The sequence below is a fragment of the Schistocerca nitens genome, chromosome 9, assembly GCF_023898315.1.
Source record: "Schistocerca nitens isolate TAMUIC-IGC-003100 chromosome 9, iqSchNite1.1, whole genome shotgun sequence".
In the NCBI taxonomy this organism is placed as follows: Eukaryota; Metazoa; Arthropoda; class Insecta; order Orthoptera; family Acrididae; genus Schistocerca; species Schistocerca nitens.
The window spans coordinates 277,110,578-277,127,216 of record NC_064622.1 but is presented as its reverse complement, the minus strand read 5'-3'; the positions used below and the strand labels follow the sequence as shown (position 1 = coordinate 277,127,216).

The 16,639-nt window shown below is 42.1% G+C and overlaps 1 protein-coding gene across 3 annotated transcripts in view; it reads left to right on the top strand.

Annotated features, from left to right (window-relative positions):
* Nucleotides 1–5,903: 5,903 nt before the first annotated feature.
* LOC126203351 (glutathione S-transferase 1-1-like) overlaps nt 5,904–16,639 on the top strand; it is a 78,575-nt gene continuing 67,839 nt past the window's right edge. The window contains exon 1 of one of the 3 annotated variants that reach the window (XM_049937642.1): nt 5,904–6,015. Coding sequence is in view for 1 of the 3 variants with exons in the window: in XM_049937641.1 (XP_049793598.1) it covers nt 15,037–15,068 (32 nt within the window). In the remaining 2 variants the exon portion in view is untranslated. Of the gene's footprint in view, nt 6,016–11,698; nt 11,835–14,966; nt 15,069–16,639 lie in introns of those variants that run through there. The other 2 variants (XM_049937643.1, XM_049937641.1) reach the window with 2 other exon arrangements.

Genomic DNA, 16,639 nt, shown 5'->3' with positions numbered 1-16,639 from the left:
CGCCATGCTAGGTCGTAGCAAATGACGTAGCTGAAGGCTATGCTAAACTGTCGTCTCTGCAAATGAGAGCGTATGTAGACAGTGAACCATCGCCAGAAAAGTCGGCTGTACAACCGGGGCGAGTGCCAGGGAGTCTCTCTAGACTAGTCCTGCCGTGTGTCGGCGCTCGGTCTGCAATCACTGATAGTGGCGACACGCGTGTCCGACGTATACTAACGGACCGCGGCCGATTTAAAGGCTACCACCTAGCAAGTGTGGTGTCTGGCGGTGACACCACAATAAAGATACCGTTTTTGCTTCTTGTATTGTGTTTCTGCAGACCAGTATTCCGAAAAGAACGCGTGATAAAATCCAGCTTCCGTTTGGCATTCTCGTGCGATTGCTTGCGGCTGGTTCAGATACCAAATCGCCAAATAGGAGGGAGATAGTATTGGAATTGTTGGAGCCACTCTTTGGGGTGTGTGTCACTGTCAGAATTTCGAAAACTTCAAACTTTCGAACTGTAAGAAAATATTTGTAATCAAGTGAGTCAACGTACTGAGAGGGCAAATTATTTTTCGCGCTGTGTGAGGCATCCGCGCGTTTTTTGTTTGCGTAACGCACTGTGTTCGCGTGTCAGTGCACCTACATGGCACAAATAAGAAAGTCCGTCAGGAGTACTAAAATACAAAGTATGCCGGTGACTGTTTTTCCGTTCAGTCCGGACAGCCGGTCATGTAGTTTCCTTACATCAGGCTTGTGCCGTTCATTAATGATCATCTTCCCCTATTTAAAACGATGAAGAGAAAGATATTATTCCGACTCTGCAAAGAGAATAGGCTGTGTAACATCAGAATTTTTGTCTACTGTTTGTAATTTGGGTCACGGTTACAGAAAGTTCGTCTGCCTGTTTGGTAACTGTATATAACTATTCTAAGATAACTATTTCTTTAGCCTTAAATGATGCTCTAGAAGACCTTGTATCTGAGTTCCAAACTGGCTGTCCTGCTGTTCTAACCGTAAGATTTCGGCCGTTTGAATGTATTCAACTCTCGACTGTAGATTATGTATTACAGAGTTGAACTGCTCACGTATATCTTGCCTAATTTGTGTCTTCTTAGCCTTGAAGCGCTTTATCTCTTCACTAACACTTCCTTTCATATCTTCTTTAAAACTTTTATTGTCTCCCTTAACGCTTTTAAACGCTGATAATAGTATCTGCAAAAGATCTTTGTGCTTATCTTTGGCATTACTGCTGGAAGGAGTAGAGACTGTCTCAGTTTGATTAACAGCTGTGGGTGCAGCTGACTGTTGTAACAAATTACGTCCTAAAGACTCGCTGCCTAAATCAGAAGTCCCAACTGTACTTTCTTGTTCCATGTCTGACACCGAAAAATTAACCTGATAAATCCTGTAAGGCACTATCCTGTCTGTCTCAATTAAATCAGTGTTGTGAGAGGATCGCTGTACAGCTTTTCCTTCTCTGTCTACCGAATTGCCGGCCGAAGTGGCCGTGCGGTTAAAGGCGCTGCAGTCTGGAACCGCAAGACCGCTACGGTCGCAGGTTCGAATCCTGCCTCGGGCATGGATGTTTGTGATGTCCTTAGGTTAGTTAGGTTTAACTAGTTCTAAGTTCTAGGGGACTAATGACCTCAGCAGTTGAGTCCCATAGTGCTCAGAGCCATTTGAACCATTTTTCTACCGAATTATCAAAAGTTGCATAAGCTGCAGCTCTAGCATTTGACCCATCTCTGGTAGCTTTTGGAATTTTAATGCAATTACTGTAATACAGCGAACGAAAAGGAAATCTCACACATACTGAAGATCTACGCTACACAAATTCGACAAATATCAATGGAAGCAGAAAAAGTGACAGTGTTGTTAGTGTGTGAGAGTGGCGTGCCACCTCTCAAGTGTACTCAATACAAAAGATTTTTGCAAAGGATTTTCTGACATAAATTGATATGTTTACCGGTTAAAATGCTTCTCTTAGTCTCTTGGCAATGCAGTCTATCTCTTAACTTCCCTTACGATATACACTGAGGTGACAATAGTCAGCCGGCTGCTGTGGCCGAGCTGTTCTAGGCGCTTCAGTCCGGAACCACATTGCTGGTACAGTCGCAGCTTCGAATCCTGCCTCGCGCATGGCTGTGTATGATGTCCTTAGGTTAGTAAGGTTTAAGTAGTTGATAACCTCAGATGGTAAGTCCCATAGTGCTTAGAGCCATTTGAACCATTTTGACAATAGTCATGGGATTACACAAGGTATAAAAGGGTAGTGTATTGACGGAGGTGTCGTTTGTACTCGGGTGATTCATGTGGAAAGGTGTCCGACGTGGTTATGGTCACACGCGGGAATTAACAGACTTTGAACGGAGAATGTTACGGCATTCAATATTCCGAGATCCTTAGTGTTAAGAGTGTGCCGAGAATACCAAATTTCAGGCATTGCCTCTCACCACGGGCAACGGAGTGGCCAACGGCCTTCACTTAAGGACAAAGAGGAGCGACGTTTTCGAAGAGTTGTCTGTGCCAACAGACAAGCAACACTGCGTGAAATAACCGCAGAAATCAATGTGGCATGTATGAGGAACGTATCGGTTAGGACAAGGTGTCGAAATTTGGCGTGAATGGGCTACGGCAGCAGACGACCGACTCGAGTGGCTTTGCTAACAGCACGACATTGGCTGCAGCGCCTCTCTTTGGCTCGTGACCATATCGATTGGACCCTAGATGGCTGGAAAATCGTGGCCTGGTCACGTGAGTCCCGTTCTCAGTTGGTAAGAGCTGATGGTAGATTTAGAGTGTGGCGCAGACTTCGCGGAGCCATGGACCCGAAATGGTTATGTGGGACTGCTTAGAGACCATTTGCAACCATTCGTGAACTTCATGTTACCAAACAACGACGGGTTTGTTTTATGGATGACAGTGCACCAGGTCGCCGGGGCACAACTGTTTGTGCTGGCCTGAAGAACTTTCTCGACAATGCGAGCGAATCATTTGGCCACCCAGATCGCCCAACATGAATCCCATCGAACATTTATGGGACGTAATCGAGAGGTCAGTTAGAGTACAAAATCCTACACTATTCAGTTGTTGCAATGCCCTATTCAAGTAGAAGTCAGAAATTTCGTTTATTAACCCTAGATCATCTTTCATTCCAAAGACATTCAACATGTCCATTGTGCTTGACTCTATCCAGCAATGTCTTCTCATTTATGTGTAAATAATCGTGCAGCATGAGAAAGCCATTGCAGTGAGGAGGAAGACTGAAACCAATGCATACGCATTGAGTAAGTAAATAGGGGGATTTTAATCAGTGAAGAGTAGAATAAATTTTGATTGGTTGTGGATGGAAACATCAAGTCTAGTAGGTACATATTGCACATACACTGCTTTGCATTATTGTGTTTCCAGTCAGGAACCACTCTTTTAAAACAACAAATTTGTAAGAAAACCCACACTGACACAGCTCTTTCAGGAATACTGGAAGTAATGAATAACAGTATAACATGGAAGTGTGTTGCAATCTGTGCCAAGGACACGAGTCCTCGTAATGCTGTTTCTGGTGAAGGTTTCAAAGAACTAGGCAAATAATTAATTGATCTAGGTGCAAATTACACAGAGTTTGGTATTTGAGATGTACTGAATACATCAGAACAACACTGAAAATATAAATGATGTGTGCTATGTCTTGTTTGGAAACAAACCTGTTCATTCATTAACAGTACTTGCTGTTAGCAACATAATGCCAATCTTACTATTCTGTTTGGAACTTGCATTCAGTACAGCTCAGTTCTGTCTCAGGTTTGTTTTTCCACCCCTATTACTTAGTTCTACGTGATCAGTGGCGCACAGAACTACGGATAGCATATAGAGGCAGCATGGCTCAACATTTCTTCAGGAGACTTCCAACAACTTGCTGAGTCCATGCCACGTCGAGTTTCTGCACTACGACGGGCAAAAGGAGGTCCGACACGATGTTAGGAGGTATCTCGTGAGTTTTGTCAAATCAGTGAATTCTCCTCTGTGATCGTACTTCCGAGATAACAAAATTGTTTCACCCAATCAGTTCTGACATTATAAGTTTTTATACTGGTTTTAATTTCTTCCATAATTTTCCGTATTACCATTATTTTTCTCTTCCGTTTCTTCTCTTTCAATTTCCATAGTTTAAGAGTGTCTGATAGGACTTGCCACATTCTATTAATGCTTATTCGGGGTTTACAACTATCACGATGTCACAGCAAATATAACAAAACTATCATCATTGACTTTTATTCCCTCTGTCTTCTCCTTCGTGATCTGAATAGTTTCCTCGATGAACACAATAAATAAATATGGGATAGAGGACAACGTTGTTTAACTTCCTTTCTAATCTTGGCCTCTTCCTCTTCCTTACTGATCTTCACTGTTGTTTTCTGGTCTGATGCAGTTGACTAAATTGGCTCTGAGCACTATGGGACTTAACAGCTATGGTCATCAGTCCCCTAGAGCTTAGAACTACTTAAATCTAACTAACCTAAGGACAGCACACAACACCCAGTCATCACAAGGCAGAGAAAATCCCTGACCCCGCCGGGAATCGAACCCGGGAACCCGGGCGTGGGAAGCGAGAACGCTACCGCACGACCACGAGCTGCGGACTGCAGTTGATTAATCGTACTTCTATCCTTCCAGTCAAATCCCATATTTTTCATAATTCTAAAGAGTAGATCGAAGTTCACATTGTCAAAAGCTTTTTCTAAATCAATGAAGGTAAGATAAGTTCCTCTGTTTATATCCATCATCCTGTCGAATAGCTCGCACAAGTCTTCAATTGCATCTCTTGTTCCTCTGCCTTATCTAAATCCAAATTGGTCTTCTACAGTGTACTTATTTACTTTTCCTTTTATCTTCCTTTTAAATATGTTAATGAATGTGTTGGAGGAATGTGATTACATTGATAGTGTTTTATAACTGGTGCAATCATCTGCATTTCCCATTTTAGATATGGTAACAGTTCTGCACTGTGTGAAGTCCTGTGGTCTGACACCTCTTTCGCAGCAGTCATTTATTACACTGAATGTCCGCTCCGATAGCTGAGTGTTCGGTCAGAGGGCCGCGTGCTCTCTGCAATAAAAAAAACTGAGTCAAGGAACCAACGATCAATTTGAACGGATGTCATGTGACGTCCGCCCCGACCAAACGCAACGAACTATATCGAAAAAAAAAGTGTTCAGCGCGACGGATTCCCGTCCTGCGGGTCCGGGTTCGGTTCCCGGCTGGGTCGGGGATTTTCTCCGCTCAGGGACTGGGTGTCGTGCTGTCTTCATCATCATTTCATCTCCATCCGGCGCGCAGGCCGTCGAGTGTGGCGTCGAATGTAATAAGACCTGCACCAAGGCGGACGGATCTGCCCCGCAAGGGGCCTCCCGGCCAATGATGCCAAATCTCATTTGCATTTGCATTACACTGAAGCATTGTTCTTTTCTGTTGTTACCCATTTTTTTCAGCAATTCTTCAGAAATTTCATCAATGTCAGTATTCAATGCAAATATAAGTTGCGTCCATCATTATTTAAAAGTTGTGCATTCTTGGTTATGCACCGTTAAATTATTGATTTTCCACCTGACTTGTCAGAGGGGGGCTCAGATTTTCCAAATTAGTGAAATGTTGTGAGTGATCGTAAATGAGCTTTAATGGACAAGCTGCGTATCGCAGAAACTCCATTACGACATATAACACGTGAACGTCTTCTCCACAGGCGGCGGCACTCTGAGATGTCGGCTGGTTTAAGATAACGCACCGTCGCCAGGTAGTGGTTGGTAACAGTTCCACAAATCTTATCTCTTTCTGTGTAAAAATTACGTATTTACTCCGTTGGCTATCAGTCGAATGACACACCTCAGCTTCCTAACAATGACGCAATGATAACGCGGTATCATACATTCGCAAACTGATAGTGGGTGAACTTAAAATGAGTGCAGAGAAGAGTGACTGATCAGTTAACACTAGCGCTCAAGCAGCAGCTGCAGCATTCGTTCCTCCTATTAGGTAAGCAACCATTCACATCGTAAACGTAGAGGGAAACGTGCCTTTATTAAGGAGAATATGCTGAACTGACAGTCTTCTTCCATCGCTAGTACTAATGAAAAAGAGACATGTCTAAAGTCGTCTCGTAAAAACACCATATTTGCTTGGTTCGCTGATAAAGGATAGAAAAGACATAGTTGAAAGCATTATACTGTGAATGGGATAGGAACAGCGGTAAAATGTGTCGACGACAACTTCGACATTGCCACTTCCGCACTCCTCTTCCTCCCCCTCCTGCCAAAGTCTTCTCATTATTTGTTTAATCATTAGCGCTGCTTAATCTGTTAATTCGTTTATTCAAATCAACACGACTTGACAATGGATCAAAATGCACACTTCTCAATGATTTGTTTGTATGTAATACAACTGAAAACATTAAACACACATACACTCTAAAGTCCTTAATCATCCAACAATCGCTTGGGATGATTGCAGTTTTGTAAGTGTTGGGCGTGAAAAGGCCTTCTACGAAACATTACTAAATGCGTTCTCTGAAAACTGTTTTACAACAGAGAGTTCGGATGCCCACTCACGATAAAAACATATTACCCCTAATGCATCAAATAGACCAGACGTCTTTGAAGACGAGACTGCTATCAGTGCCCATGAGCAGCAACCATTATCAAAGTATAAACGGCAGTTAACCCAGTAGAAGGTTTTATATGCTCACCAAGAGCAGTACCATTGTATCTCACTGAGTGACTCCAAACACTCAGCTGCAGATAAGAGCATGTAGACGAACAATGGATAGGTTTTGAAGAATAATTGACCATGCACTTGACAGATAAGTACCTAGAAGAACGGTTTGTGATGAGACGGACCCTAAATGGTATACAGTCCTCACAAAGCAACTTCTAGAAAAACAGACACTACAGCGCAATACGTGCAAAACAAAGCAAAGTGCTATAGATAAGGAGATACTGAATGAAAATCGTTTCACCGTCAAGGGGGCAATGAAGCCTTAGACAACTACCATGACAGAATATTAGCAAAGGATCTCTTACGAAAGCCAAAGACATTCTGGCCCTATGTCAAGTGACACATTGGCGATATCAAAGCAAGATGTGAAATGCTGATCACTGGTTTTAAATATTCCTGTACTAAGGGAGACACAGAAGTACTGCCACATTGTACTTCACGCATTGCTGCAAAGAGTGCTGTAGACACTAGTATCAGTGGCGTCGAGAAATAGTAAAATGGTAGAACTGAACAAGGCTCCACCCGATGAAATCCCTGTCTTATTCTACAAAGAATTTGGGTTTGAGTTAGCCCTCGTTTTAACTACCATATACGATGGTCACTCCAAAAGAAATGCACACTATTTTTTTTAAATCCATCTTTTATTCTACATGTTTGAAAGTTTTACAGTGTGTAGATACATCCTTTAGGAACAATATGTTCATATCTCCATATAATTTCCATCCCTCTCAACTGCCTTATGCCATCTTGGAACCACCGTCTGTATACCCGCACGGTAAAATTCTGGACCAACCTGTTGGAGCCACTGTTTGGCAGCGTGCACAAGGGAGACATCATCTTCAAACTTTGTTCCATGAAGAGAGTCTTGCAGTTTCCCAAAGAGATGATACTCACATGGAGCCAGGTCAGGATTGTAATGCGGGTGTTTCAGTGTCGTCCATCCGAGTTTTGTGATCACTTCCATGGTTTTTTGACTGACATGTGGCCGTGCATTGTCGTGCAACAGTAAAACATCCTGCTTTTGCCGATGTGTTCGAACATGACTCAGTCGAGCTTGAAGTTTATTCAGTGTCCTCACTTATGCATCAGAATTTATGGTGGTTCCTCTTGGCATGATGTCCAAAAACAAGAGTCCTTCGGAATCGAAAAACACCGTAGTCATAACCTTTCCAGCAGAAGGTGTGGTTTTGAATTTTTTTTTCTTGGGGGAATTTGCGTGATGCCACTCCATTGGTTGCCTCTTCGTCTCTGGTGAAAAATGATGGAGCCATGTTTCATCACCTGTCAAAATTCTTCCAAGAAATTCATCTCCATCATTCTCTTACTGTTCCAAACGTTTGCTGCAAACCGTTTTTCTTGTTCCTTTGTGAGCCCATGTCAACATCTTGGGAACCTACTTGGCACAAACCTTTTTTAACGCCAACACTTTCAGTATTCTGCAAACACTACCTTCCCCTATCCCATCGTAGTGTGACAATTCGTTCACTGTGATGCGTCTGTCAGCAGTCACCAATTCGTTAACTCTCTGCACATTGTCTGGAGTGTGTGCAGTAAGAGGCCTGCTGCTGCGAGGACAATGCTCAATATTGCCGTGCCCGCTTTCATCATGTAACCTGCTTGCCCACCGACTAACTGTACTGCGATCGACAGCAGCATCTCCATACACATTTTTCAACCTCTTGTGGATGTTTCCCACTGTCTAGTTTTCACAGCACACGAATTCTGTGACAGCACATTGTTTCTGACGAACGTCAAGTGTAGCAGCCATCTTGAAGACATCCTGTGACGGCGCCACTCACGGGAACAGGTTGAACTAAGTTTGAAAACAAGCGGGAAGGATGTATCTACACACTGTAAAACTTCCACACATGCAGAATGAAAACTGTATTTTTACAAAAATTGTGTGCATTTCTTTTGGAGTGACCCTCGTACCATTATCACCTAAGCAAAAAACTATTCCCTGTGATTAGAAGAAAGTACATGTAACACTTGTTTACAAGGATAGCAGAAGTGATCTGAAAAACTACCATACAGTGTTCTTGACATCCATTTGCTGTAGAATTTTAGAACGTATTCTGACCCTAAACATAATGATATGCCTCGAACAGAAAAACCTCCTCCAAATCAAACATCTTGGATTCCGTTAACATCAGTTATGTGAAACCCAACTTGCGTTTTTGTCAAATAGCATCCTGACTGCCATGGATCAAAGCCGGCAGGTAGATGCAATATTTCTTGACTTCCGAAAATCATTTAACTCAGTATCACACCTAAGCCTACTATCGACAGTACGAACTTATGTGGTATCAAGAGAAATTTGTGATTGGATTGAGGATTTCTTGGTATGAAGGACAGGGATGTTATCTTGGATGGAGAGTCGTCGCCAGATGTTGAAGTAGCTTCATGTGTACATTAGGGAAGTGTGTTGGAAGCTCTGTTGTTCTTATTGTATATTAATAGCTTGGAAGTTAATAGTTACCTAAGATTTTTTGCAGTAGGTGTAGTTGTCTGCAACAAATCTATGATGAATCCTTTATAATAGTAAGTGTACAGGGCGCCCACAGGTAATTTTAATCTGTTCTTCAATCACCTCGAAGCTCAAGAGCCATATGTACAATAAAAAAAATCGTACTTTCTGGTGGGTGTAATATCGATTTTCTTAAAACTCTTCCACTAAGAATTTATTTCCGTCAGTAACTTCATCATTCAATCTTATTTCTACGGTAAACTTTCCAACTAGGTTAGATAATCGCTCAAAACCAGCCATTGATAATATCCATATAAATGGGCTAATGAACAAAATTACATTACAGAAATAATATTCAATTGCTTCTCAGATCATGTCATACAGTTCCTTTCGTTAATATTACTGATCAGAATACAAAATCTGATATATCAGAGTTCAAAAGAGTAGTCAGTAGACCTAAGTCAAAAATTATTTTAGAAAATTCCACAAAAAAAAGGAGCTAGTGTGATGTATACAGTGCTAATGACGTGCCTGTAAAGTACAGTACTTTCATTAATAATGTTCTTACTTTATTTGAAAGCTTTTTTCCGCCAAAAGTCACCCAGATTAGACCAAAGTCTACTAAGAAGCCACCAATTACTCAAGGAATAAATTTATCTTGTATGACAAAGAGCAAGCTGTATCTGTCAATCCGAATCCGAAACAACTCTGATATAAATACTATAGCTCATTAGAGGAAAATTCAACAAAATATTGCACACGAAAATACAGACATTAAAGCAAATGCATGGTGAGAATAAAATAGTCACATCATGTAACAAAATTCAAACAATGTAGGGAATAGTAAAAGCGGTGACTGGTAGAATCGGAGATAAGGAGGGGCACATAGTATTAAGAGCAGATGATACATTGATAACAGAAGTATGCAACAACGCAAAACAGTTTTAAAAGCATTTCACAACTGTCACTGAAAAGATGGAGTTGTTCATAGATGCTGCCACAGAATATCTCAGACCAGCCATTACAGATAACTCCAGCAACATGAATATGATCTTTACTACACCGTTGCAAGTAAGGTCCACCATAAATAGTTAAAATCAAATAATTGTGGTGGTTACGATAAAATATCAACAAAGTGAATTAAAAATGTTCTCCAGAATTTAGTAACACATTCAGTTATTTATGTAACCAGAAATTTATCATTTTTCCTGATTGGCTGAAATATGCTTAAGTTAAGCGTCCGTATATGGAAGGAGACAAGGAAATACCGCCAAGCTTACGTCCAATTTCTCTTTTGACAGCACTGTATAAAATTTTGGAAATGAGTAATACATAATCAGTTCCTTGACCACCTCACTTCAAATAATATATTGTAAAAGCCACAGTTTGAAATTCTAAAGCAGGGCTTAACAACTGGCCGGTTTTGAGCGCGAGTATTCACGTCTGCTCAGGCACGTGCTCACGAGCAGCTGCAAGGTCGCGGAGTACGGAGAGAGGGGAGGGAGGGGAAATGCGCGCGCACGTTTGAATAGGGCCGCAGCGTGCCTATTGAATTCGCGCCGACTGTGTAACGTTTAAAGTACTACGATCAGCCCTTAACAGTCACTTCGCTGGTTAAGAATCATGTGAAGTCGTCGTTGTGTAACCCCAACCATGCTTTCGCAGTTCAACCCCCATTGGGAGGAATTGTATCTGTTTACTGAAAAAGATGGTGTTGCAAAATGTTTAGTATGTCACAAAACGCTGAATTCTTTTACGAAATTTAATTTGCAGCGACATTATATGTCGTACCACGCGAAAGACTACGGACTTGGAAAATGTGATTGACCAGATCGTGCACAGGAAGTTATTAAACATAAAAGGAAGCTATCCGAAGAAGATCTGGACGACGAAGAAAAATCAACTGAGGCAGCTCTCAGAGTGGGTTACAAAATTGCTTTGCTTTTAGCAAAATCCCTGCGCCCCTTAACTGATGGCGATTTAATAAAAGAATGTTTGGTAATTGCAGCGGAACATTTGTGTCCATCTCAAGTTGAACAGTTTCGGATTGTGCCATTATCTAACATGACCATTATGCGTCGCATACAGGACATGGCAGACGACGTCCAGAGCCAGCTTTCAAATATCTGTTAAGATTTTATGGGGTATTCTCTAGCTCTGGACGAAAGTGTTGATATCACTGGAACAGCGCAGCTTGCCATATTTATTAGAGGTGTTAACAGAGATCTTCAGGTGAGGGAGGAGCTCCTCGATGTAGTAGCCATGAAGAACACTACAACCGGAGGTGATATTTTAAGTAGTGTTGAAGAAAGTGTTGAAAATATAGGATTGTCGTGGAATTCTTTAGTTTCAGTGTCTACAGATGGTAGAGGCATACACTAAGCTAATAAAATTATGTGGCACGTGTACATTCTCCTTTATTTGTTTCATTTGTCGCAGTAATAATTCGTGAGTGATATCCCTGCAGGTGGCCGCGGATTTACATCGACTGGCGGCAGCTGTTGTGTACCCCACATGACTCTCCCCACTCTCCGCTCTGGTCCGGTAGTGGGGGTAGCGTGCTCGCGCTGCTCCGTGCTCGCGCCTTGCTGCTCACACCTTGCTCTGCGAGCACGTATGTTGTGAAGCCCTGAAGCCCTGTTCTAAAGGGTTCTGACAATGCGAAGGATAATGACACATACAGGGAGAATATATTTAATTCTTTGGACAATAACTTACAAGTTATTCGTATATTCTGTGACATGTCAAAAGCATTTGACTGTATAAGACATAACAGCCTCTTAAGTAAATCAGAATGCTGTAGCATAACAGGAAATGATACAAAATGGTTCAGGCTGTATCTCTATGCCACGAAATAAAGAGTGACAGTAGGATAAAGTCCTGTATAAGTTATCAGGAATCATCCAATTGTGAACTAATTATATGTGGTATTCCACGTCCATCTTGGGATAGTTACTTTTTCTTGTGAATATCAACGATCTATCATCAGTAACATTATTAGATGCCATTTTTTTCATTTCTTGGCGATATAAACATTGCAATAAACAGGAAGTAAAGTTAAGTTTTAGAAAGACCATTGCTGAAATTTTCAAGAACATTAATGAATGGTGCCTAGTCGGTTCTTTGTGACTAAAGTCTGAAAATACATAGTATATACAATTCAAAACTTGGTCCAGAACTTGTGAGAAGTGCACTTCCACCCCCCCCCCCCTCCCAGCATATACCTAAATTATGACGATAAGCAAATAGAAGAGATTGGCAATGTTAAGCTCTTAGGAATACAGCTTCATAAATTTCACCTTGGAGAAGGACAACACTCAACAGCTGAATCGTCTGAACAAATTTTTATTTGCAATGAGAATGCTGTCAGACATGGGGATATAAAAATTAAAACGCTAGCGTACTTCGCTTTGTGCAGCGAACGCAGAAACGTCCTGCAGGGCCCTTTTCTAGGAAACAGGAATACTAACTACTGCTTCCCAATACATTTATTCCTTATTGAAATTTATTGAAAGAACTATATCTCTTTTTTTTTAAAAACCAACAGCTCAGTTCGTGGAAGCAGTACTAGGAACAACAATAAACTTAACAAAGATCTAAAATCACTTCCTTTGGTCCAGAAAAGCGTGTGTTATTCAGGAACACATGTTCAGTAACTTGCTAGCAGCCAAGTTTAACTACTAGTAAAGTTCAGTTTCAGTGAAACCTGAAGGATTTATTGGTGGCCAACTTCCTCCGCTCTACTAATGAATTTAGTAGAACCGACTGATTTATATGCAATGGGTGGACAAAGGTATGACAATGCCAAAAGATAACGTATTACCATACTTAACACGGAGCAGGAAAACATTTGGCATTCAAAACAGCTTCCAGTCGTCTCGGAATGGATAAATACAGGCCATGTATGGTTTTCAAGGGAATCTTATACCGTTATTCCTGCAAAATAGATACACTATGTGATCAAAAGTATCCAGACACCCCCAAAAATATACGTTTATCATATTAGGTGCATTGTGCTGCCACCTACTTCCAGGTAGTCCATATCAGTGACACAGTAGTCGTTAGACATCGTCAGAGAGCAGGATGGGGCGCCCCACGGAACTCACGGACTTTGAACGTGGTCAGTTGATTGGGATATCACTTGTGTCATACGTCTTACGCGAGAGTTCCACACTCCTAAACATCCCTAGGTCCACTGTTCCCGGTGTGATAGTGAAGTGGAAACATCAAGGGACACGTACAGCACGAAAGCGTACAGACCGACCTCGTCTGTTGACTGACAGAGACAGCCGACAGTTGAAGAGGGTCGTCATGTGTAATAGGCAGATATGTATCCAAACCATCACACAGGAATTCCAAACTGCATCAGGATTCACTTGCAAGTATTATGAAACTTAGGTGGGAGGTGAGAAAACTTGAATTTCATGGTCGAGCCACTGCTCATAAGCCACATATCACGCCGGTAAATGCCAAACGACGCCTCGCTTGGTGTAAGGAGCGTAGACATTGGACGATTGAACAGTGGAAAAACGTTGTGTGGAGTGATGAATCACAGTACACAATGTGGCGATCCGATGGCAGGGCGTGGGTATGGCGAATGTTCGGTGAACATCATCTGCCAGCGTGTGTAGTGCCAACAGTAAAATTCAGAGGCGATGGTGTTATGGTTTGGTCGTGTTTTTCATGGAGGGGGCTTGCACCCCTTGCTGTTTTGCGTAGCACTATCACAGCGCAGGCCTACATTGATGTTTTAAGCACTTTCTTGCTTTCCACTGTTGAAGAGCAATTCAGGGATGGTGATTGCATCTTTCAACACGATCGAGTACATGTTAATAATGCACTGCCCGTGGCAAAGTGGTTACACGTCAATAACAACCCTGTAATGGACTGGCGTGCACAGAGTCCTGACCTGAATCCTATAGAACACGTTTGGGATGTTTCAGAACGCCGACTTCGTGCCAGGCCTCACGGACCGACATCGATATCTCTTCTCCGTGCAGCACTCCGTGAAGAATGGGCTGCCATTCCCCAAGAAACCTTCCAGCACCTGATGGAACGTATGCCTGCGAGAGTGTAAGCTGTTATGAAGGCTGAGGGTGGGCCAGTATTACCGATGGAGGGCGCCACGAACTTGTAAATCATTTTCAGCGAAGTGTCCAGATGCTTTTGATCACACAGTGTAACTATGATGGTGGTGGATTGCGACCACGCACCCTTCTCGCCAAAGTAGATCACAAAGGCTCAATAATATTGAGATCTCGTGACTGTGGGGCGATGGTAGATGGGATAGTTCATCCTCGTGCACACACAACCAGTCCTGGATGATGCGAGCTGAGTGAACAGGGTCGTCTTGGAACAATGGGTGGGAAACAACTGATGTACCATGGGACGGATCTGATCAGCCAAAATGATCACATAATCGTTAGTAGTAATGCAATCTTGTATAGTAACCGTGGGCCTCATGGAATACTACGACATGGCTGCTCAAATCATCACCGAATCTCTGCTAAGTTTCATTCTTCGCAGCAAGCAGTTTGCATCACAGGATTGAGACAGCGTACACCATACGTAAACTCTGCCAGAAGTTGAAGAAAGTGAGAAACAAGCCTCAAGTGATGTAGACTGATTTACCTCTTTGATGATGTGTGGCTACAATAGTCTAAGAGTTATGATATAAAACTCAATATATTGTACATTTACATGTTTTGTGACAAAATGGTTCCTACATTTTAACTGAAAATATGTTTAAGATGTTTTGACTTATTCCGCAACCGGTATCACTTGGTAAATTTTGATTGTATATTGTGGTTCTAGACATGTTCTACATCCATGAGGATCCCCATTACAGGTAAATTGGACACAAAAGTACATCCAATGTAATCTAATGAAATACTACGAGGGTAAGTGAATTATTATCCGCAAACTAGTTATAAAATTTTATGGTAATCAAATAGGAAACTTACAAGAACATCATTTTTCGACATAGTCCATTGTTGTACAAGCTTCCTGATGCCCTCCTAAAAGAAGGTTCTCAGTTGAGCTACGAGCCAGAAATGCACCGCTTCTTTCACTGCTTCTTCCGAGGCGAATCGACGGCCCCTTAATGCCTGTTTGAGTGAACCAAACAAGTGACAGTCGGAAGGGGCAACATCGGAACTATATGGGGGATGATCCAGTACTTCAAATTTGAGTTTCCGGAGCGTTTCAGCAGTGTGGGCAGCAGTATGCGTACAGACATTGTCGAGCAATAACACGCCTTTTGACAGCAATCCTCGGCGTTTGCTTCGAATTACAGGCTTTAGCCTGGCAGTAAGCATCTCACTGTAACGTACACAGTTTATTGTTGTGCCCCTTTCCCCATAATGTTCCAGTACTGGACCTCGTACGTCCCAAAAAAAACTTAAGCATCAGTTTCCCTGCGGACGGTTGGGTCTTGAACTTTTTCTTGCACGGCGAATTTGGATGTTTCCATTCCATTCTCTGCCGTTTACTCTCCGGCTCGTAATGATGGATCCATGTCGTCACCAGTAACGATCCTGTCTAAGAAGTTGTGCCCTTCGTTACCATAGCGATCCAAATGTTTTTTTGCAGCTGTCCAAGCGCATTTGTTTATGCAATTGTGAGAGTTGTTTTGCGACCCATCTTGTACAAACTTTATGAAACCCAAGTCTGTTGTGGATGATTTCGTAGGCAGAACTGTAACTAATTTGCAGACAAAGTGCCAATTCGTCAATGTTAATCGTCTGTCGAAGAGAATCATTTCACGTGAACGCTCAATGGTTTCTTCATTTGTGGCGGTAAACGGTCGTCCGGCTTCTTCATCGTGCGTAACACTTGTGCCACAATTTCAGAATTTTTCAATCCATTCGTAGTCACTCGGTTGTGGTAAAACACTGTTCTCGTACTGTACTGAAAGTCTTCGATGAATTTCGGCCCCTGATAAGCCTTCCGACCACAAAATCGGATCACTGAACGTTGTTCCTCTTTGGTGCAAATAGATGGCGGAGCAGCGATGATTAACAACATGGCAGCGATAACGAAACTAACCTAGCAGCTTGAAAATTGCAAAGACATACCAGAAAACTCTAGCAGCAGCGGCGAGATTTTGTTTTTATTTATTGTCGCCATATGGGCAGCATGGGGGGGGGGGGGGGCTGCTAATGGATACAATTTGCCTCTCTTCAGCCGCATGAGAGGAAAATTTTAAAAAAAGTTGGACATGGCAGTTGACAAGCCAGAACGTCAGTTACATCATCGAAGATTGATTCGGTGATGAATTTAAATATGGATACAGATGAATGGAAAATGAGAGTCACACACAAAGATAAAAAAAACGGATAGACAGCTGCATGAAATTAATCAGGAAGGTCGATGAGTGACTAGTTAAAAGAGATACATGGATGACTGAAGATGAGCGGG